Consider the following 24,304-nt stretch of genomic DNA (forward strand, 5'->3'; position numbering starts at 1 on the left):
TATGAATCAGTTTCAGAAACATATTTGTTGAAAACAGTTATGCTGCTTTTATTTTTTGTGGGAACGGTAATCTTTTTTTATTTTATTTTTTCATTATTAAAAAGTTGAAATCGAAATGATACATTATGAATGTTACTGACACTTTTGATCAAACTTCTCAAACTTGCATTTACTCTCTGTGCCAGCAGATGGCAGAATTGAATATGCATTTGAGTACAAAACAGTTTCCACTCCTTTATTGCTTTCCCTAACCGAACCATCAAACATGAACAACTGATAATAATAATAAGCTCTGCAAAGGGGTTTACTAGAATGTTCAATAATTAAGACAAAATACGCATGATACATGCGTTATCAACAACAGCAATGTGTCAATCTATACAACATGGAAAAACTGGCAGACATATTTCAAAGTAAAATTCACGTAATAGCTTACAAGCAGTCTTGAGAATTTCAGACCTTTGTGATTGATCAAATGACTGAAAACAGGTCTGGTGTAGGCTATAGAGCAGCTAGCGGCTAACAATTCCATGCTAATGGTAGATATTGCTTCATTTTAAGACCCTCTCGATCCAGGAACAGACTTAGTTACAGAAAATATAGAAAAGAGTTTAGTGTAATAGAATATAGAGTAATAGAAAATACATTTCACATTTTAAAGAACTGTTTGACAATTAATTATAAGTGTGTTTCACTTATATAGCCTACACTACCGTTCAAGTATGACTATCTCACGGTAATGTTTTTGAAAGTCATGCTCACCAAGGCTGCATTTACTTACAGTAAAACCATTTAAAATAACTTTTTTTTTTTATTATTATAAAATGTAATTTATTCCTGCGATGGCGATTCTGAGTTTTTATCAACGATGAAAACGGTTGTGTTGTTTAATGCATGATGCATTTATTTCAGGATTCTTTGATTACAGAAATCCTAGATGTCTTTGCTCCTTACAGTCACTTTTGATCAATTGAATGCATCCTTGATGAATAATTAAGAAATAAATGAAATGAATAAAATACTAACCTCTTTTGAATGGTAGTGTATAGCCTATATATTCCTTAAAAATGATGAAATGTAAAAAACAAAAAAAAAAAACAAAGCTGGAAGCACATGGAGTGCAGATCACAAAATACACAACAGATATCAGAATGGCAGCTGAAACCACAAACAAATAATAATATAGTGCCTTTGCAACTAATAGCATAATCTCTGCATATTTTCTGTGTTTGATATGTATATTCAACTGAACACGGCAACCTCTATCTCTCTGGCTATTAGCTTCTCAGCTCATTTCTTATTGCACCTAAGATAGCGTCTAGAAAAGGTAATTTTTCATGTGTTTTGTACAATGTAAAAATTCTTCTCTTTCAGATTAGCTTACATTTCTAAATAGCAATATCATCTTTGCATAGGCTACATGTAAAAACAGTAATACAGTGTCTTCCTAAAATGATTCTCTACAGCATAGCCATTTATTTTAATCGTCCATTTGCTCAAACTGTAGGAAATCGAGAGCTTTCTTCGCCTCAGTAAGACATTAAGATCTGCTGAATGAACAGATGCAGTTTCCCATAATTCTTTGCAAGGTGCTTTTATATACTGACTATCTGTAACTCCAGTAGAGATCCTGCAATTCAAACCAGGCTAGAGTTCATTGTCTTCTTGAGATTCTGAAGGCACAGAAGGGAGGCTATTTTGGGCTGAGAGGCGGAGACCGTCCATTACCGCCCCCAAAAAGACTTGTAAGCTTGGAATGAAGATCTTGCCACACCTCACCCATCTAGATCAGAGCAAAATAAGACACATCAACAAATATGACAAGGTTTTGTTAACATCTAAGTAATAAAGAAAGCAGCTTTGGCACTTATTGAAAAGAATAACTCTTAACACATATACTGTTGATACTGCATAAAGGATAAGCTTACATCTTTATGTCCCAGCACCTGTGAGTCTACAAATGCTCCCAGGATGAGAGACGTGATGGGCAGGTATGTGAATATGAGCTGGCTCTCCTGGTGCAGGCAGAACAGGGAGAAGTAGTTGCGCAGCTCCATGACCTGAATGGCGTTTTCTTGCTGCCGTGAGTCAGAGATTAGAGTGAGGTCACGGTGCGGTCACATCATCCCACCCTAACTATCATCATCATCTTCCCTGTAGTGACCAATTTCTGCTACTTGCTCACAATGAGCCATCCAGTAGTTAAAACCCACTGGATCATGACATGTTATTTGAAGGTTAAACAGATACAGTATGTGCCTCACATGACTTGGCACTGCATCATGTGACATACTTTCTCTCTTCCTCCAGCTGGCCGGGCTTTTATCATAAAAAGAGGACAAGCCTTTATAAAAGTTATTTTTCTAACAAAATTCAATTGATAAATCCTTAAAATAATTTTAAAAAGTGGTCAAATAAAATAATTGTGCAAAATGGCTACTCAAATGATCAATTAAATGCTTAAATGCAAATCTGGCCAGTAAACATATAGATTATAAACTTGCTTGGAATTACTTGGTTGCTTTTACAATATTTTGAGTGCTCTTGATGCAATGAAATTACATTAGAATAGTGTTTTTTTATTTTTTTATTTTAGTTTGGTTCAATTTTACATCAAATAACTACAATATTTTCTATTTTAATATATTTTAAAATGTAATTTATTTCCTTTATGTATTTTAGCAGTCATCACCCTAGTATTCAGTGTCACACGATCCTTCAGAAATCATTCCAATATGATGACTTGGTGCAAAAACAAAAAAAACAAAAACGTGTTTTATTATTCTCAATGTTGAAATCAGATGCTTAATATTTTTGTGGAAACTTTGATACGTTTTTTAGGATGCTTTGATGAATAGAATGTTCAAAAGAACAGCATTTATTTGAAATAGGAATCTCTTATAACATTATTGTCTTTACTGTCACTTTTAATCAATTTAATGTGTGCATGTTGAATGAAATTATTAATAAATAAATAAAACATTTTACTGACGCCCAATTATTTTTTTTTTGCATTTTTAAATATCTTAAGCTAACATTTTAACTGTGACATCACAAAAAAACATCTAACATATTATTTTATATATTTTTATACATATTCTCAAATCTTTATCTAATATATAAAGATTTGAGTAATATATATATATATATATATATATATATATATATATATATATAACTCAAATCTTTCACAAACCCCTGGTCTAAACCCAAGATGAAATAGAGGCCTCCTGCTAACTCTCTAAAGTGGCATGGCAGAGATCCCAGTTCATATTCCTGCGGCATCCCTAAAGGGATTTTGAGGACACAGATTTTGCTCTAGGGCTTTAGTTTTAAGTCCTTCAGATCAATTTCACCTACTAAATTAAAGAGATGCATCAGCTCCCCTGAAGCTACTGGTCCCCACATTTCCCTTCTGCTGATTGTACCTCACAAGCTGCTATAGCTCTTTGTATTGTGTGTGTGTGTGTGTGTGTGTGTGTGTGTGTGTGTGTGTGTGTGTGTGTGTGTGTGTGTGTGTGTGTGTGTGTGTGTGTGTGTGTGTGTGTGTGTGTGTGTGTGTGTGTGTGTGTGTGTGTGTGTGTGTGTGTGTGTGTGTGTGTGTGTGTGTGTATGTCTGAGTGTTTTAGGGCTGACCTGGACGATGCGGGACTCCAGCTGCTCTACAGAAACCTGTTCTTTAGGCTGCACGGTGGCGCTCAGCATTTGTCTCTTCATGACACTGTACTTCTGTAGCGCTCGCTGATGTTCGTGCAAGACCCCTTTCTCGTGCCGTTCACATAAGTCCTGTATGACAACACACATATTTTTTATTTGAAACAGAATTTGTGTAACATTATAAATGTCTTTACTGTCACTTTTGAAAAATGTAATGCATCCTTGCTTAATAAACTTACCCCAGACTTTTGAATAGTAGTAGTATATCACAGTTTCCACAGAAATATTAAGCAGCACAACATTGATAATAATAAGAAATGTTTCTTGAGCAGCAAATCAGAATATTAGAATGATTCTGAAGGATCATGTGACAATGAAGACTGGGGTAATGACGCAGAAATAAATAAAGGTAAAACATATTAAAATAATATTTGTAATATTTCACAGTATTTCCGTTTTTACTGTATTTTTGATCAAATTAATAAATGAGTTTGTGAACATAAGAGGCTTCTTTCAAAAACATTTAAAGAAATCTTAATTATTCCTAACTTTTAACCAGTAATGTGTAAAAAAAAATCATATTTCAGTTTATTTCCTAAAAATGGACAAAAAAAGAAAGAAAAACTTCTCAGCTGAGACAAAAAATTGAAATGCATCAGTACTCACCCTGTATGACTGCAGCAAGTCCAGAAACAGATTTAGTTTTTCCACCACATCATCCTCCTCTCTTCTGCCCTGTATTAAGCAAACAAATTAAATTCCTCTGTAGCAGCATGCCACCAATTCACGTGGTATGTGTGGGCGGCACAGTACCTGTTGGGCAGCTCTTTCAGACAGAAGTGAGAACTCAACAGAGAGCCCTTTGACAGACTGTCTAAGAGCAGCCCAGGGACTCTTGCAGGACGCCAGGACAGGCACAGGTGACTCATCTGATCCCAAACAACTGGAGTGGAGAGAGACCAAAGCTTAAATCTATACAGCCAATAGTCACAAACATCTGGCAATCAAGCTCTCTCAAACCACTGCAATAATAAATATTACAGTACTTTCTAACTATTCAAACAGTTAATGTTACATGTACTATTGTGTGTAAGAGATGTACAGTCAAAAAGTCAACACTGCAGGGTGATTAGTAGACTTGTGTCAATGTAGGGAGTAGGGGACTCTTTACGAGAAGTGCCATGGGATTTTTAATGACCACAAAGAGTCAGGACCTCGGTTTAACGTCACATCCGAAGGACATTTAGTACATTTACTAATCTCATTCGCACAAAAAAAAAATTCAGTATTCTTCAAAATGAATTAAATCAGTGAAATGCAAAATCAGAATTCTATGCAAACCTCCAATAATTAAATATGTTAAATACAACAAATATTTGTATGTATTTAATCTCACTTTATTGACCAATGTACTTGCTGCTGACCTTCGATGATTCAGTTAACCATAAACAAATATGACTAGATTTTTTTTTTTTTTTTTTTTTGTGAAATAAGTGTTAAACTTTCTTCTCCTGCATCCTTTTCTTCTGCAAGCCAGAATGGCAGCACAGCCCTTAAAAAAAATTACCCTGTCATGATTTCCACTGTGTTTTGTGTTATAGGACCCTTATTTTGATGTTCTGTTGCCTTGATGTTTCTGATGTCTTTTCCAGTGTTTAGAAAGCTGTTTAGCTTCGGCTGTGTCCGAAATCACCCCTTATACCCTTAAATAGTGCACTACATAAAGGGACAGCTATTTGTAGTGAAGTCCGAAACCATAGTGGACGTTATCGAGTGCACTCATTCAATCCCATAATGCACCGCAATAACGAGTGTACAACCAATGTATGCTCAACGGCTATAGAGTACCCATAATGCACTGTGAGTCACACCACGAATGAATTCCCGCGTCTGACCAGAAGATGGTACCCGCATGTTAATCATCCATACATCTATTTTCCAAAATGCTTGTCCAATGTGGGTACAGCATAATATCATACTGGCATAAATTGTTTTTTAAATTGATTATGAAATTGCTCAAGTAAGGTTTATTACAGAGTTCAAGATAAATCTTTTCATTACTACTGGAGCTTCCAGTTTGCTACGTGTCAAATGATTATTAAACGATAAGCACAAACTATGCAAAAGCGGCAGCTCAGTGTCAGAATGTCTGGACTATATTAATGGACTAATGTAAGGAAAAGTGAATGAGGGTATAGGGGGCGATTTCGAGCACAGCTTTTTGTTACCTTAGTAACCCTTTTTAGTCACCATAGCGTTTAATCAGTTTCACCTGTGCCTTGTTATCCTCTTGTGTGTATATAGAAGTCCTGTGTTTGAATCTTTTGTTGTCAGTCATTGTCTTTTTTACATCTCTGTTGTAGAGCTGTTGTGTCTCCTGTTTTCCCATTCGGATTTTGTTTTTTTCCTTTTTTTGTGTTTGTTGAATAAATAATGTTTGTGTATAATCCTCGCCTCAACTGTTCCATGCTGCATATGATATACCTAGACAATTTTAGCAAAACCCTTCACAGTAAATTAAAATGTAAGATTAAACTAATAAAATGATCTGCAGCTCATACTTTCTAATGTTTTGGTGCTGTTTTTGTGAACCATTGGTCTAAGAGACACTGCAAAGATTTAGGCACAACAGTCAGGATAAGTTGGTACCTGAGCTCCTTCCCAAACATCAGCAGATCTGTGGCATTCTCCTTTGAGCGCTCGGCCATCCTCTCTGCCCGGTCTCGTAACTTCTGAAAACTGTTATGGATATTTCTGATGAGCTCCCTGCTGGATGAAAACTGACTTTGGATATCTGCTGGGAGGTAATCCTGGAGGAGAAATCACAATACAGGCAATATTGATAAATAAATTTTTAACAAATGTTTAACATACGAGTAAAATAAAGCTGAATCAAACCTTGGCCTGCGTTGCATATTTACAGGTCATGAACTCATCCCCCAATTTTTTGCAAGCATCTCTAAGCTTAGGTTGGACATCCTGTGGGACATAAATAAGGGAAGGTACAACCTGATGAACATCTATGAAAAACATAAAAAAAATATACATACTGTATATTTTCTCAACCCAAAACTGGCATATCTAATTTATTTTTCTTGCACTATAATATATTATAAAATTCAATCCTGTTTATCTAGAACTTTGAATTAAGTTGGTGTTCAGGTTTGGCAAAAAGTCCATACCGAGCCACTGAAGGTGAGGAATGTTTTCACAAGCTCATCTTCGGAAAAGACAGGGTGTCGTGCCACAAGATTTAGAAACCTTCCCAGGGCTCGTCTCCGCCCTTCAATGAACTCTCGCTCTGACATGGAGGTCAGGACTGCAGCGGGGCCAAAGAACAGAGAAAAGATTAAACTTTTCCAGAAACAACAAAACATAGTCCTTCCATTAATACAACACAGCAAGGAGTTTTCTGGTACTCAGTTACTATGGAAGTACAACTTGCTGAAGTCTGCAGAAAATCAGAACAAGTTTACTTTTTTTAACCTTGGCAGAGCCACGATTGTTTGTCTGGTGGATTCCCAGAAAGCACTGACTGTCACAGCACAGCCTAAGTGAGAGGTGAACAAGACTATAATCTAAAGGTTTGATCACAAACCCTTCACAGGCTGATATTTTACAGTGAATAAAACAACGGCCTACCTCCTTTCAGCGCCCTTTTGGGAGGAAGCGCCGGCACGGCTCTGTAAGCATATCTCTGAAGCAGGAGCTCATGGAAGACGTCAAAGTCGCTGTATCGTCGATAGACCGATACTGTAAAACGCTGGAAAGGGCACATGGCACATGAACTGACATAATGACATAAAAAAGACATACTTTTATCATATTGAAAAATAAAGGACCTGCTGAGGTCCTTATATAATACTAATTTGCACCAGAAATAATTTTCTCTGAAATGGCTTTTCTTTTGTGTCAAATATAGATTTTAATTTCCTCATTTTTCAATAACAGCCTCTTCGCAAAGTCTGGATTACTGTGACAGGATCACAAATCAGTCTGCGCTGAAATGCACCACTGGTTCGCCACATTCCTTTTTAGACTGGAGAGGATATGTTGATTTGCTCATCAAGCTATTTTATATCAAATGATCAGGGAAACTGATCCTTCATTATATGAACCCTTTAAGATACTGCACTCTTGAGAATAAAGGTTCTTTATTAGCATTGATGGTTCCATTTAGAACATTCATGGAACCTTTCCATTCCACAAACAGTTCTTTATAGTAGAAAAAGGTTCTTTAGATTATTAATACATGGTTCTTTTAAAGGGATAGTGTCAGGATTGTTGGTTTCTGTTTCCTGTTTTATTTTGGTAGTCTAGTGCTGCGTTCCAGTCCAAAATTGACATGCCCTTCACTCGCTAACTTCCCTCAATCTCGTTCACTCGGATGTACGTCATTGCTTACGTTGCACGAGTGCCCACTACTGGCGAAAACTGCAATGGGCTGAACTGGAACGTCCTAAGCCCTTGATCACTTGGAATCAGCTAAAGAGTTGATTTATTTATTTATTTATTTTCCCCTTTAAGAATTTGTTTAATGCAGCATCCAAATGTTTATAGGTGTGTTTGGGTTGTTTTAAATTTGAAAAATTAGAATTAATATATCATAGAGTTGTTTTTTGTGCTGGTGATTAGATGAGATCTGTGGGGACGTCACAATCGTACTGCATTGTGGGACTTATAGGTGCCTGAAGTGTACATATGAAGTAGACTCGCTCCCTCGGTCAAAATCGAGGGAACAAGGGTCTGTCCATATAAACTTCCCTCGTCCACTTCACGAAGTGGAACGCACTTCAAAATGGCGGCAGGGGTTCCCCCGAGGGGAAGTGCTTAGGGAAGTTTGCAAGTGCGTGTCTAAAAGTGGACTGGAACATAGCATAGTTCTCTGTCTTGTCTTGTTACTTCCTGTCTTTGAGTTTCCCGCCCTGGTGATTGTCTAATGTGTTTCACCTGTTCCCCAGCCCTAGTGTAACCTGTTCCTTATTTTCTCATTACCAAGTGTATTTAATCTCTGTGTTTCCCTTGTCTGTTGTCAGATAATATTAGTTTCTGTGTCAGAGTGCTGTGTATTAGGCTATGTTTACACAGAAACGATCTGAAGAGAAAACGCAAAAGTGGTGTTGCGTTATCACTTTTTATTCTGTGTTTAGACAAGCGTTATAGGGGGGAAATCTGCATGCATATGGTGACGCAAAAGTGTGTGAAATTCTATGTAGCTTGCACTCCAGGCAGCTAGGTGGCAATGTGACGAGAGCCACCGTGAGCAGATCGGTGCCTTCACTGTCTAGCAGACTTTTGCGGTTTTACCCTTTAGATGGGAACGCGACGGTGGAGCATTTTTAAGATTTCCACTCTGGAGGGTGGTTTCACTTTTTTTGCATTTTTAAGCCCCAAAAACGCCGTCGCCGTCTAAACGAAAGGCATATCTGATAAAATATTTTTACGTTTTCACCCGCGAGCGTTCTCGTGTAAACAGGGCCTTAGTTTGCCTGTTTTTGTTACTTCGTTTTTTGGAAATCCTTGCCTGCTATTTTTGTAAACCTTTCGTTGGATTTTTGTTTAATAAATATTCAAGCTCATCACATCGCCAGCCATCTCTGCATTTGGGTCAATTCAATTCATTTGGATTAGTTTTACAATCTTTTCATGAACTTTTTGAAGCATCAAAGTGGCAGTTGCGTAGCTGTCAATGGAGGACAGAAAGCTCTCCGATTTTATTAAAAAGATCTTCATTTGTGTTCCGAAGATGAACAAAAGTCTTACGGGTTTGGAACGAAATGAGGGCGAGTAATTAATGACAGGATTTTCGTTTTAGGGTGAACTATCCCTTTAAGAACTGTTCACTGAAAGGTTCTTTGGGGACCTAAAAATATTTCTTCAGCAAAAACCCCCTTTTGAAATTTTTTTTTTTAAGAGCGTGATCACAAAGACTCAGTGGTCTCTGTTTACACATTTATTTTAGGGTGTCCACGTGTGATGGCATCACCCAACACGAATGCTAATGCTGAAGTGAGCCATTTTTTTTCAGCTTAATATGGAGAGAAGAAAATGTTAGGCTCATTTCCCCAACATTTTAGTCTGATTTTTGTTTGTTTATGCATCACGGCTAGCATGACACTGCAACAATGACTCAACTAATGGTTTAGGGCCTAAACCATTAGTTAAGTCATTGTTAAGGTGTAGACTTGGACCAATCGATTTTGTCTGATTAATGACAGAAAGCTGTAAACTTGTAATGCCGCCTCTAAACTCACTCACCTCACTGGTGACCTGATACTCCACATGTTTAAGAAACAGTCCCTTCTTCTCAGGAATGAGGTCAACTTTGACGGTGTCCTTCTTCAACAGCTCTGCCAGAGTCACGGACAAGATCAGAGGACTCTCCTGAACCGACTGCATCTTTAGACTCTGAAGCTCCTTCAGCTCTCCAAGCTGAGGCTTTGGGAACTCTTAAAAAAACATGACATACAACACAATGTATTCAGCGTGGTGTGACAGCCACATGTGACTGACTAAACATTACATGTGTGGGTGATCACAGTCTCATAGTTAATCACTTTAAAGAAGACAAAGAAGATGACTTTCTTCCCATATCTGTTTCACGACAGTCTTATGACAGCACATTAATAACACAGCATGAAGGAAATCTCAAAAGCAACGAGAAGGAATGAGAGAAAAACAATGAACAATGTTGAGCTATGTGGCACACCATATTTTTTCCGGTGGATTTCTGTGGTTTGTGTGCCACATTTAGAAAAGAAAATATGGAAAAGGGGAAAAAACAACGTGACTCTGCATAACAAAAAGTTGTCTCAGCAGATTCAAACCAGGATCTTTGCTTTTGTTTGGTAAAATGCAAAAACAACAAAATATCCTTCTTGGCCATTCCATAGAGAGATAAGCAGTTGGCATGCAATGGACGGGAAACTTGCTTTTGCTTAGAGGAGAGAACAGGATACCTCACTATTAAAGTGCACAGTCAACTGTCATACTAGCAACACCTGAAATAACACAAGAGGCCTGTATTGAATAGAAACTTTAACCCTTTAGAGCTGATGAAAAATCATTAAAATAAGCCATCGAACAACCAACCCAACATAATCATAGACCCGAGGAATGTAAATCATACACACATGCTGTAAAGGTGCCCATGACAACAGTGAAAAGTGCTGAAATGTTGAAAGCAGTAATATAAAACCTCCACTTATTAAGCTTTGCTCTTGCGCAAATCACTGCACACAGATGGTGACAGTGAAATGCAGCTTGGATGTAATTCAGTTGGGATAGCATGTGAGAGGCAATACAATATCACGTGATATGTTGAACACAAGACAGTTTTTATGGAGACTAACTGGGGTAACTGACTCTAAAATGACATCTGATTAAGCTACACATTTACTACAGTCAGCTGAGGAATTGATCTGCTTTTGCTTACCTTGTATGAAATTCTCCAGCAGTTTGGGGCTTGGTGGTTTTCCTTGTTGAGCAAGGGCAATGAGAGCCAAGCCTTTATACAGCGAGACTTTACTTAGGAATCCATCACTGTTGTTTACATGTTCAGTTATCTAAAATGTAAATGACATATCTTTCAGTCTATGCAGAATAAGTCATGGTTCCACAAGAGAACCCAACAAAATCATGATATTTATCCTTATCCAGGTCACTGAAAAAAAAGCCTGTGGGATGTAATTTAGCTAACTGTCAGCTACGGTCTTCCTAACCAATAATAAGACGTAATCCTGGTGTAAGTCTCACCTGGTTTTGAACAGTGATGGAAAGAGATGTTCTGCTGAGAACTCTCAGGAATACACTGATTGGCACTCGTTCATCAGTTCTGGAGCAGATGGCTTGATGCACTTCACGATAGTATGAAGGGACGGATCCTAGATTCAAAGGACTGTATGTTAAAGGAATAGCAGTTCATCCAAAAATGAAAATGCTGTCATCAGTTACTCAGCAGCACCATGAGACTTTCTTTAATCCTTGGAACACAAATGAAGATATTTGTATCTATCTTATAAATTAAGATTTCTGTCCCTTCATTGAAAGTCTCACTCAAAACTCAGAGGGTTCAAGAGTAGGCCTAATAGAAATCCATATTAATGGAGTGGTTTAGAGACATGATCGCTTTAAACGATGAACAGATTTAATTAAAGCTTTATTCACATGAAAACATTGATCAGCGAACAAATGGTAAACGGCAGCTCAAGCATGCTTAAACTGTCTGAGTTTTGGGTGAATGGAGGGAAAGAAATCTCTCAGATTTCATTAAAAATATCCAAATGTAGAAGATTAACGACAGACTATGTGTTTAGAATGACTCATTGATGCCATTTAAACATTAAATTGACGACACAGATTTTTATTTTGGGTGAACTATCCCTTTAAGAGCTCTCTTTTAAAATAACAAATTGACAGAAGAATTATGACTAGGAATAAACAACTACGGTCAATTTCATTTCAACAAGAGAACACAGTTGTTGTTTTTTTTTTTTTATCCAAAAAAAGCTTATTGCTAAAACACTGACAGGACATTGTAGTTGCGCAATACATTTGTATTTTTTACAGATTTACTTATTATTTATTTTTTGAATTCAGTAAGTTCTCAATGTATTTGGCAAGTAGTGTAAAATACACAACAGAAACTAAATAAAAATAAAGCAACGGAAATTAAAGGGTATCACAAACAAACATATTAATTTTATTTGACAGAAACCGTTTTAGGGGGCTTTTTAACATTTGATAAAATACATTTCAAGGGGTAAATTGAGTTCCCATTCGAAATTTAAATTGGCCTTCGCAGAGATAAATTATTTGATTGGCTTAAAAGCAGATTCTCGCGGCAGCACTGACAGTCTCTATGGCAACATTCAGCCTATAGGAATGGATATTCACTGCATGCATAAGCATTGCAATCAAACATTATGCTGTGCCAACTCGTGAACAAATCGATACAATGTTGTCACACACACACACACACACACACACACACACACACACACACACACACACACACACACACACAAAACCTATAGCTATAGTATTATAAAGACATGTCAGTTTAAACTCTGAGTCGTCAATCTGGGCAACTTCGATGAACAAGTCAGTAAACAGGAGAAACTGGTGAAACAACAAATAAAAATAAACATTTACGCAACAAGACAACAAAGTAAAACGCATAGCTATAACTCGCGTTAAAGTGACTAACGTTTTTAGTCGCGAATATTTAAAACATCATCAGCGAAATCAAGAAAACAAATTCGCATATAACCGTTCAAATACATATATAAAACAGCATAGTAGTACAAAGGTTCAAATACATACGCTACATAAAACAGACAGCAAAACATTATCTAAAACTGCGATATTTAGCTTAAATGACCGTAATTTCTATTCCCTACCTTCATTGATGTCCCCTGCCATAGTTTAGATGTCATGTGAGAGCGATAGCACCTCCATGTGATTTCCTGCAGAAGAGAGTAGGAATGTCCCTCTCCTTAAAGTTGTAGTGATGTGGAAACACATGGTACAGTAAAGGCTATGTGTGACAGACATGGGTGGGTGGAGCTAGAGACTCATCAGGTTCGACAGGCTCTTTGAGGACAAACACATCTTTATATGACTGGATTTGTGTGGTCAGAATATGTAATTCACCCATGGGAAGTGAGAAAGCAAAAAAAAAAAAAAATTCCCTTCAATATTCTTAAACAAAACATCCATATTAGACTCAAAATGTGTCATATTGTAACATTATACTTACCATTATAATAACAACGTTTTTTGTGTGTGTGTTGTGTTGCCCACCTGCTGCTGCAACTTGCTTATAATTTTTTTGCCCTCTAATACAGAGATTTCTGAATAAGAAAAATGCACAAACAAGGAGCATGAAACCTCTAATCTCTTTCCAAGTTCATTGTTCCTCTTTCAGTCAAAAATATTTTTCTGTTGAAGACAAAACAACACATCCTTAACTAAATCCAACTTAACTTTAAGGAACTGAAAATAGTCATGATGAATTGATTTGTCATACATGATTGAGTTGAAATCAAATTAAGTAAATGTTTTCCCTCTGACGGAGAATGTTTTTTAAGACTTCAAGAATTCAAATGCAACCAAAATAGTGTAATTATTATTATTATTATTATTTTTTATTTTATTTTTTGTGAATACATGACAAAAAAATGTTTGAGGAAAGCTGAGGTCACATTACAAGCAAAAAAATATTTGGAGTCTAACTCTTGATGAATCATTCCTTGAGACATAAACAGCCTTTGTTTTATCTGTATTAACATTGCATTAACATTTCCAGTATAGCATACTGTTGACTAATTATCATCATGTAAGTATACTTGCTCCGTGAAGCTTAAATGCCTAAGCTCAAAATGACTTGCAGGGCTTATGCAAATATCATTTTGATCCCAGTGCCTCCATAGTGGAAGTGAAAGTGAAAAGGTGCAATTATTTAGACTCAACCAAGGCAGTATTTTAAAGTTGCCTGCTGCTACAGCACAAGTTAGTATGCATTGCTGATTATTACCAGATTTACCAGTTTTTGGTTATGGCACTGAAATGATGCAATTGTTGATTCACAAAGTAAAGGTTAATAATTTCACTGCATCATCTGTATTTGCAAGACAGCCTTTTCCTTAAGATAAATGGATCTCTAAAACATGTTTTTACTCCTTAAATCTGTATGTTCTATAAGTTTGGTGTTTCTAAAATCACTTTCATTTATATATTTTTAAGATGCAACTTTGAAGCATTATTTTATTTTATTTATTAATTTTTGCTCATTAGTAGTGATAGAGTCCTTAAAAAGTATATTCAGATAGACTTTCACACTATTTCAAGGGCCAACTAATTAATGATTACTTTGATTACATTGTACATTGACATATTGACTCATTGACATCTTAAATTTAACACCAATTTATTTTGTATTTGTTTTATTGTCAGTGATTATGTCTCATTGTATTGTTCTGGTTCATGGCATTAATAATAATAATAAAAAATAAAAAAAAAACACCAATTGAATTTTTGGGATATATCTTTATGTTCAGAGATGCATTATTTATTCTTGGATAAATTGCATATTCTATTACATAACAGCAGGAACCATCACACAATTTTAGGTTTCATTTAGGCTTATTTTGAGAAATTGTTTTGGTTGTCTTGCAGGCACAGGGACAGAATCCAGATATTCATTTCTTCTGCCATGAACAAGTCATTCACCAACAAACCAGGTTTTGCTTAGGTTTTAATTCCTTAAGCTTTTGGTCAAAGGTCATTTTTATAGTTTCTTCCTGTGAGGATGTGCATTAAAGGGACAGTTCACCCAAAAATGAAAATTCTGTCATCATTTACTCACCCTCAGGTTGTTCCAAACCTGTATGAGTTTCTTTCTTCTGCTGAACACAAAAAAAATATCTTCAAAAGTATCTTATTTTGTGTTCAACAGAAGAAATGAACTCATTCAGGGTTGGAACAACTTGAGGGTGAGTAAATGATGACAGAATTTTCATTTTTGGGTGAGCTGTCCCTTTAAGGGGACTTTTTAAGCACATCAATGTATCATTGTTTGCTGAGGCTGTGAATGCGATGTTTTAACATTTATTTGTCACCTATTACGTATTGGCTACTACGCAAAATATTACGTAAACATTTCGTTTGATTTAATTTTTATTTTCAATTTTATACTTCATTTTAGAAACAAAATACATTTGATATGTATTTCCTCAAGAATGACCATCCTCCTCTTCCTAAGGATTTTATTTATTTATTTATTTATTTCTAAAATATTCATAAAAACGGAATATTCCTAGTTGAATACAACATGAGAGGTGCGATCCTAATAGGTGGTTTCTCCAAGTAAGCCTCGTGTGCATTATTGTGTCTGACCACTAGATGTCCCTGTTCTCAACAGTTGCCTCATACCGTGATAAACCTCCTCACTATCTCGGTGTGAGTTTGTTTCGGTGGGCAATCTGGGCATACGGCTCGGTTGCTTGGCTGTTCTTCACACACTCACACTGGTGATTAGAGATCATCTCACCGAGTTTTGTCGGCAGGGAGGAGTCGCGTGGCGTCTGCTAACCCACACACGGACATTTTGACTTCATAAACACCTTCCCCGGTCATTTATGACTAATAAGGACAAAAGGACGGAGGAGTTTCACCGTGGGAATGACGGAGCCGCAGACAAACGCTTGGCATTAATCTCGACCAAAGCAAGGGAGATACATCTCGTAACTGGCTGGCATTGCGAGCAACCTGAGGACTGAGTCTTGGATCTAGGAAGGTTTCAGCTCTAAATTAATGCATATCTCAGGGTTGGTGTGCATGCGTGCAGTTTTAATGTATCCAGACAAAAGGCAGTTTTGAAAGGGGAAGTGAGATCTTGTAATACACGCTTCCCTTGTGTTTACACAGTCAGCCGGTAGGGAAAGGAAAGCTCAAGTCCTGTTTTATACAGCTGAAAGCTTCTAAGCGGAGAAGATTCTCTAAGTAACGTTAATTAGCTCTTTGCCGTTGCGTGTTGTCGTTTAAACCCCTCGTTTTACTTAACAACCAGCTTTCTGTTTCTCTCCAGGCGGTTTAACTAATCGCATTTAGCTCCATATCACTATGGGTGAAGGACGATAGACGTGCATTTTCCAGGGAAGAGCAGATTTATGTGTCACTTTGTAATCTAATGACATTGTTTAAACCCCGACAGAAGTTTTAAACTTCCTGCTTTAGTTTCTCTGGGCTCGGAGTGTTATTGCCATTAAGATTATGGCTGCCGTTGTGAATTACTCTCCTCCGTGGTGGGTTAACTTGATGCACAGACTGCCTCACTTCAATCTGCAATTTGAACAAACCAGCAGTGATTTTCGCCCAGAGGACTCATCATACCAGCAGGTAAGTCCATGCATTAATCCTGCTACTGCACTGTGAAAGAAAGAAAAAATTATATGATCAATAACTTTTTAAATATTGTGACAACATATGTTTTTACATTGCTTCAACTCAACTTTTATTTATAAGTTATACAAGACTCAACTCATTTTTTGTCAGTCTTATGTAATTTCAGTTGAAATGACTTAAACATCCAAGTTGATTGTACTTAATTGAACTATTCAACAATTTTTACACTGTGTTTGATACTGCGACTTGTGCAGATGAAATGCTGTTGTGTAATATGAAATGCTGTGTGTTGAAAAGGCAGATAACAGTAAGTGTTGCTGATATTCAACATGATTCTGCTTTTAGGCTACCTGTGAATTAAGTAATTTGTTTGAGACATAAATTGGCTTGTTAGTTCCTATATTTCGTTCCTAGCCACTGAGACATGCAGACACAGAAAGAGCTGGTTAAGTTAACACAAGAGAAAAGAGTATGTGCTCACTGAGACAGAGATGCACTTCCTCCTTCACTGTCACAAATTCAAATCAATAAATTTATAAACTTAATAAAGACCTTTACAGCCATTACTGAAGTAGAACAAATTAAGAATACAAATCCCATGCTTTGGCAATATTGTAATATTCACAGTCATGCCAATAAAGCAATTTTGAATTGAATTGTTTAGGGGTGGGGTTAGGCTTCAATGAGATGGGGTGACAATTTGGCTGGGAATCGAAATTTGGCACAACACCTGTCTGGAGTATGAGTAGTTTTCCATTTTGCACTTTCCAGCACAGTAGTGAGATAACTGGTGTCAAAAATATAGTTTTTAAGGGGAAACCGCGAAATGTGAAAAACGCTTAACGTGGCTTAATGTGCTAATACACTGACCAAGGAAAACCAAATTTCTGTTACATTTTACTGCTCATTTACTACCTAGACAGTGGCACTGTGATCCATACAGAAAGACAATAAAGTGGTGCTGGTATGACGTCACTTTGTAGGCCAATCAGCAGTTAGCATCACACTGGTTCCCTTGACAAAAATAAAGATGAAAAACCGCACTCTCAAAGTATAATTTCATAGATTTATTGTTACCATGTCCACACAGACGCGTTTCGGCCTATGCCATCATCAGTGTGTACTGTGAAACACCAAACACCAATCTTTTTCTATGAATCTATGAAATTATACTTTGAGAGTGTGGTTTTTCATCTTTATTTTTGATAACTTCTTTATTACTCGCACCCATTAACGATTTGGGAGTTGAGCGCGCCTGTTCTCAATATCCCTTGACAAAAACCCAATAGGATTTTTCCATTGGCTTTTGGTTTATCGCAAAAAATAAGCTCTGTGATCAACAAAAGTTAATGAAACTTATTACTTACGTTTTGTCCATCAAGATAATTTTCATAGATGAAGACAACTTTTATGAAATATTGAAGCCTAAATGCAGTTGCCAGAAGTAAAAAGCTAAAGGTAGGCTATAAACGAACTGCACTACGGTCCCACGACTTCAACGTCACCATCAATAAGCTTCCGACAACTATTTAAGTTTTTATCTAAAAACATTTTTCCTGAAAGTTTTAGTTAGAATAGTTTGTAAGAGCACAATTATAAGCATAAAGAGGCTGTAAAAGCGGACTGAGTTTAACGTTTAATGTTCCCGACAGCCTCTGTTGTCCAGTTTAACCACATGTTAGCAACCGCATTTTTCAAGCCATAACACGTAACAGCTTAAAAAAATCATGAGTGGTGTAATGTATTTTATGTTGTAATATAAAATACATTACCCTGTGTTAACCACAGATCTTATTTAAGTAATTTAACCAAACCCCCCCCCCAAAAAAACACTGACTCTGGGAGGATGGAACCGGAAGTGCTAACATGCTAACTCGTTTCCAAGTTTTTGCCTACAAAAAACGCATCATACCTGACCCACTTTATTTTTTTACATTAAACGTTTTTTCCCCCTTAAAAAATCTATATAAAGAAATGCTTGGTGTACCAAGACATTAATATTAAAAGCAAACTCAATGTGCACCTTATTGTTGATGCGTTAAAGGCAAACGTGAGCCAAGAATATGGATGCAAGTTTAAAACACTTAACATGAAACTTAAATCGTTTTCTTTAAAACAGTTTTCTGTGGAACAGATAATGCATAATATGTTGGCCATAGAAATGTGAGAGAATTGGTTTTCCCCAGTTGTTGTTTTAAAAAGTACATCATCATCTTGCTTAATTTGAACGCACCCGACGTCGCAACTTCCCAATTTGTAAATACGAACTTCCCAGGAGGACTTCAACGCACCAATAAACCCTGATACTTTGATTTGAAACATTTCTTTGTCTATCGCATTATAGGACAAGAACGAATTGTTAATTTTAGCTCGAGTTAGTGGGTAGCTTATCTCTTAAAGAGATTACGCAGATGTGCATTTCTTTGTGCCATAAAAATGCAATAGCGATCATTCAATCTTTATGATGACTTCATAATTGTTATTGTAATTCTTGCATGTCTCTAATGTTGAACACACCCAGTTGTGCCTGTTGAAGGTAGGCTTCTGAGGACCCTTTGAACTTCTTGGCTGTAGGGTTTCATCATAGAGACAATAGATGGCCTACAGACAAGCCAGGAGTGCCATCAGCCTGGTGACATTGTCTAATCAAAGCTCCTTAAATCAAGTTTGGCCTTCCCTGTTGTTCGCTTTTATGGAGTTTTGGGTTAAACCAGTTGGTAACATAGAATACTAATGTAAAAAAGCCAGAATTGTGCCTGGCCATCAGAGAGCAACTTCTGGATGACAAATTTAGACATTTGAATGAAATTGAGAAGCCAGGTGGTACCATATATTGTCAGAACTATAGGCACAAAATCATGATTTGTTGTTGCGCCTATAACAGGGTTATTCAAGGTGTACAGTCATTACACAATAGCTTTACACATTACACAATAGCTATTTGATGTCTTGTAAATGGTCCTCTTAATGGTTCACTGTTTTTTTTAGACATCTCTTCACAAAATATGGTTTCGTTTTTATATGTATATATTATGCAATAGGGCTGTCTATACAATTTTACGGTTCTCTGTTCCAATTTTGGTACCAGAGCAAAAACTGTTAAATTATATATGTTAAAAATGTTTGTCTCGTTTTGTCTCGTCCGTTGGTTATCACTGCCAACAATCGCAGTTTCCGATTCAAACGAGCATTTAAACATGGTTGTCAATCTATAAACTTTGCGGTGTACTTATCAGCATGAAAACTTAACTTGCATTCAGATTGTGAATGGGTAATAAACAGAAAGCAGGAGAAAGGCTCCCTTTATAATCACAAAGGCCGCTTGTCCACCAAAACGTTTTTAGCCAGCTGAAAACGCCTAGCTGTGGGCTCTTGAGAGCGGAAGTGTTAGTATCTCATTTCACATGATAGTTTGTTTCTTGTTTCTATATAGCCATTGCATTCACAGTCACACGCTCAACAGATATGATTGTGATTAGCTACCTACATGGCTAAATGCATGTACACACTGTAAATAGAAACCTGTGATGCTCAAACAAACACAAAAGTGTTTGAAAGTAGCATCTATTGGCTGGTACCGAATACTCAGTAATACTGGTACTGCAGAAATGCTGGTACTGTCAAAATGTTTTTTTTTTTTTTTTTTTTTTTTTTTTTTTTTTTATCACCGGTAGTACTGCCATGTTTGACAAGCCTATTATGCAGTCATACAGGCATAGTTCGAATTACAGGGGGTACCGGGGGGTACTATACCCCCCAATGAAGACCTAGTACCCCCCAAAGGGACAGAAATATCAGTTTTGGGGGGGTCAGATAATTTTTCTGATATTGTGAAAAAATATAATTACAGTTACAATACAAGTCAACTCCTATTTTCACTGTAGGAACATTTTAATGTAAAGCCATTTCAGACACCCCTATTGTGGACCATACCATTTTACCCACCTTGGCTAGAAGCAACGGAGATAGAGAACGACTTCAACTTCTCAAGCAAGTGTCAACGTTGAATGACAAAACGCTAGTTTCATAAAGCATCATTCTTTTCAACATTCCTTATTTGTATATTCAAAAATATTTAAAATAATCTAATTTAATACTGTTATAATTTTTCAATGTAAATTATTTAATTTTATTGGTAACAGCCTAATGTCTAATTATTTTAATTGAATATATTTATCAAATTTAAGAATTTGAAATGAAAGATGGAGCATACATTTAATAAAATTAGTGAAAAATGCCCTTTATAAAGAGTATTTTCAAACAGTGATGTAATGAAACATTGACAATTTAAGCTTGAAGGGAGTAAAGCCTCTGTTTAGGCTATTAAGAAAATGTAATTTTTCCAAAAGAAGAACTTTTATTTTAAGTAAATGTTCATTTTAAATCAGTCTACTTCAGTGTGATATGTTACCATATTATCATGCTTAACACTGAGAATTTGAATAATTGTAATGTGATGATCAGATGCAGATATCTAAATCAAAGAATATAGGCGGTTTTGCGGGTGGATTATTTATTTTTAATAGTGGATTCGGGTGACTCAAAGTGCACCAGATTAATGAATTTATCTTTAAAATGTACAAAATTTTCTTACGGGGGGCATGCCCCCGGACCCCCCTAGAGGTACAAAGCTCCACCAACAAAAAAATGTCCTAATGTTAGACCTTCTATGTGTGTTGCACAACACATGTTGCACTTGGCGATCACGTGGGGATTGATATGGTAGTGGACCATGATGGTCATAGAAGAAGTGAAGGAGCAGTACCCCCCAATTATGGTGGGGTAATTCGCACTCTGCATACAGGTGATAATTTGGTGGGGTGGTGATGACTGATTGGGTACTGTAGTTATAATTTAGGCATAGTCAATACAGTTTTGACTTCAGGATGCATTGCATACCATTCAAAAGTTTGGTTTTTGAAAAAAAGTTTCTTATGCTCATCAAGGTTGCATTTATTTGCATAAAGATAAGGTTATACAGCAATATTGTGAAATATTAAAAATATTTCCTATTTTAAAATAATTGGAAATGTATAATGTGCTAACCTACATGTTATTAGTCATAGCCAACATAGTTTTTGACTGTGCATCCACAAAAAAAACACCATGACACTGTTTGATTGAAAGTAATTGCAAAAAAACTAGTTAGTAGTTTAGTTAACAGATGCCATTTTTAATGAATTGCAATGAAAGTTACAAGTGTGACTTATGTGTCTAGACACTGGCTTGGGGCCAGTGTATACAGTATGTGTACATGATAAGAATCACCTCTCTTTCAACTAGAAGCTACAAGTGTAGTGGAACTAGATCAAGGGATGAGTGGATTAATTTAGACACAGCAGTTGCAAGCTGACAGCCCACATAATGCTCAGTTCCTGCTTATCTTCTGGCTCTTTCTACTGAAAAGTTGGTCACTGAGATGTTAAGTTGCACGAGAAAGCAAATAAGATGGAGAACAGAGGTAAAGTCAGAAAATTCAGTGCTTCTAGATCATAAATCCCAGGATAGACTGTCAGCTGTTTGAAATTATGTTTCACCGAGCCAACAGGATTGGAAGAGTGTCTTAAAACAGCATGGCAGGAGTCTTAAGCAAGAGACTTAGATGAAGCACAGATTCTCTGTTTTTACAGTTGTGCTAAGGGGTCTATCCCCCTCCTGTCAAATGCCATTGGCAGCATTACAGATAACACGTGAACTGTCTAGAAGCTCATCTGCCATGGATGGAGAGGAAGGTCTGACTCCTAGCCACTTGGTTTTATTTTTTATAATTTATGACAAGTGCCCTTTTGCTGCACCAAGTAGTTATTTTTCTGTTAGCAATTCAATCATATAAATGCTTCTTTTTTTTCTCTTTTTTTTTTTATATATATACAGGAAACCCCCCCCCCCCCCCCCCGTCCAACTGATATCAGCTAAAGAATATGATCAGTTTTCTTAGATTTAGAATAATACAAATAAATATCTTACAATTTTAGGCACATTTTTGCTGATAATATTACAGTTTATGTCAGAAAAAAAACATTTGAATATATTTCAATACATTAAGCATACAAAAATATTACATTTAAATGATTTATTTGCTAAAACCATAACTCTGTAAATTCTATCACAGATAGATTACTGATACGACCAATCATTCACTAATTTGATTGAAGAATTTTTGATTTTTTTTACTTTCCTTAATACACATTTGCAATTGACAGGACGCTCAAGCAGCTTGTACTAGCAGCCTGTTCTCTGTAACATTTGTCTTGGAGTCACAGCACACATAGTTGAATGATAAAAGACAGCACAGCTGAGGATGGAGGATGGGGGAGAGCGAGAGAGAGGACACCTGCTGTCCATTGAATGGCGCTTGTTCACAGGATTGGAATTAACTAGAGATGTCATCTCGTTTGGCCACTAGTTAGGGGTTAAGCTCACTCCTGATGCCCCAGTTGGGATTTCCTTGATGCGCTTATCTGGGAACTTTGTACTAGTTTTAATTTCAGCTCAGTATTTTTTACTTCTGATGGTCTGGTTCCAGTAAAAAGAACAAAGGCAGAAACGCTTTTAGCATAAAATCATTATTTATTAATGCTGCAGCCTAAATATTCAGTTGTTGGGGACTGCTGGACTTGTAGATGACAAGTTATGAATGTTGCTCTGTAGACTGTCAAGAAATGTGAAGTTGCAAGCTAATGCAATCTAATACAAATGCATACTAATACAAGTTAATGCAGTAAATGCATACTGAAGATAGTTTGGGTCATGGGTCTTTAACACAGGAATTACACTACTTTTCTTACATTGGTGTTAGTCTGTGTAAATATGCCATATATTTAGTTGTAACTGTATCTTCAATGAACCTTTGGGAAAATAGTTTTTCATAAAATTAACTGTATTTTATAGCATTAACAACATACAGTAGTTGTGCTTGCTAAGACATGAATTATGAATTATTTTAAAATAAATTTTTCTAAACGTTTAACTGTAAGTACAGATAATAAATTAAGTCTCTTATGCTCACCAAGGCTGCCTTTTTTGATCAAAAATACAGTAAAACAGTGTTTTGCTAAATATTATTACGAAATAATCGTAATATGAATATTCAACAAAAAAAAACATTTATTAGAAATGTTAATTAAACAAAAAATTTTAACAATATATAAACGTCTTTACTGTCCCATTTGATCAATTTAATTTGTCCTTGCTAAATAAAAAATATTAATTTCTCTCAAAATTTTTTTAAAATAAATCTTTTTTTATGGTAGTTCTGCCCCAAACTTTTGATATTAGTTTACATGAAATCATGTCAATACCATTTTTTTTCTTCAAAAAACTAAAGCTATTTTTAAATACTACAAGTGAATTTAGGCATCACAACGTGATGATGTAAAATTCATTCTGAGTTTTGCTAAAATTATAATTAACTGTTATTTATAGGCCAGATTAAATAAAGTATAACAATCGATAAAGATAAATGAAAAATATATGTCATATTGGCCGATAACTCTTAAATCTTTGTGGCCACCATTCCGTTTGTGAACTCAAGTGCACTGAATCAATGTCTAATATTCTAGTTGAACCTCACCCTTTCCCATCCCCAAACAATTGTCATTGGCCATCAGTGGGTATTGCATTGAGAGAAGCATGTCTCGCATGTTTACAAAGGCCAGGACTGTGGGAGTTTGAGCAGTGCTTCTCACGAATTGTCGTGGATGAAAGCCAAGCTGTGAAGGGAGGGAGATCCAGTCAGCTG

General features: G+C 36.3%; 2 protein-coding genes across 2 annotated transcripts in view; one reads left to right on the forward strand and one right to left on the reverse strand.

Annotated features, from left to right (window-relative positions):
* Nucleotides 1–29: 29 nt before the first annotated feature.
* Nucleotides 30–13,172, reverse strand: snx8a (sorting nexin 8a). The gene is made up of 13 exons (XM_081357334.1): nt 13,059–13,172; nt 11,413–11,540; nt 11,093–11,222; nt 9,916–10,106; nt 7,300–7,420; nt 6,840–6,976; nt 6,556–6,636; nt 6,307–6,467; nt 4,471–4,600; nt 4,324–4,392; nt 3,637–3,786; nt 1,929–2,078; nt 30–1,783 (listed from the first exon to the last, which is right to left on the reverse strand). Exons 1-13 carry the CDS (start codon nt 13,078–13,080, stop codon nt 1,694–1,696), a joined length of 1,560 nt encoding a protein of 519 aa, XP_081213460.1. The 5' UTR covers nt 13,081–13,172; the 3' UTR covers nt 30–1,693.
* A 2,448-nt stretch (nt 13,173–15,620) lies between these two features.
* Nucleotides 15,621–24,304, forward strand: part of ttyh3a (tweety family member 3a) — a 70,701-nt gene continuing 62,017 nt past the window's right edge. Inside the window, exon 1 of the mRNA XM_081380319.1 lies at nt 15,621–16,557. Coding sequence (XP_081236445.1) covers nt 16,432–16,557 — 126 coding nt within the window. The 5' untranslated portion in view covers nt 15,621–16,431. The remainder of the gene's footprint in view (nt 16,558–24,304) is intronic.

Source organism: Scardinius erythrophthalmus (assembly GCF_964197995.2).
Source record: "Scardinius erythrophthalmus genome assembly, chromosome: 1".
In the NCBI taxonomy this organism is placed as follows: domain Eukaryota; kingdom Metazoa; phylum Chordata; class Actinopteri; order Cypriniformes; family Leuciscidae; genus Scardinius; species Scardinius erythrophthalmus.

Bases quoted from the DNA above. Each gene is read 5' to 3' on its own strand.
- snx8a (XM_081357334.1), bottom strand. From the start codon at position 13,080: ATGGCAGGGGACATCAATGAAG. The intron at 6,637-6,839 runs GTATGGACTTTT...TATGTCCCACAG, and splicing joins TCCTCACCTTCAGTGGCTCG to GATGTCCAACCTAAGCTTAG. The intron at 1,784-1,928 runs GTAAGCTTATCC...GCTCTGATCTAG, and splicing joins AGGTGCTGGGACATAAAGAT to ATGGGTGAGGTGTGGCAAGA.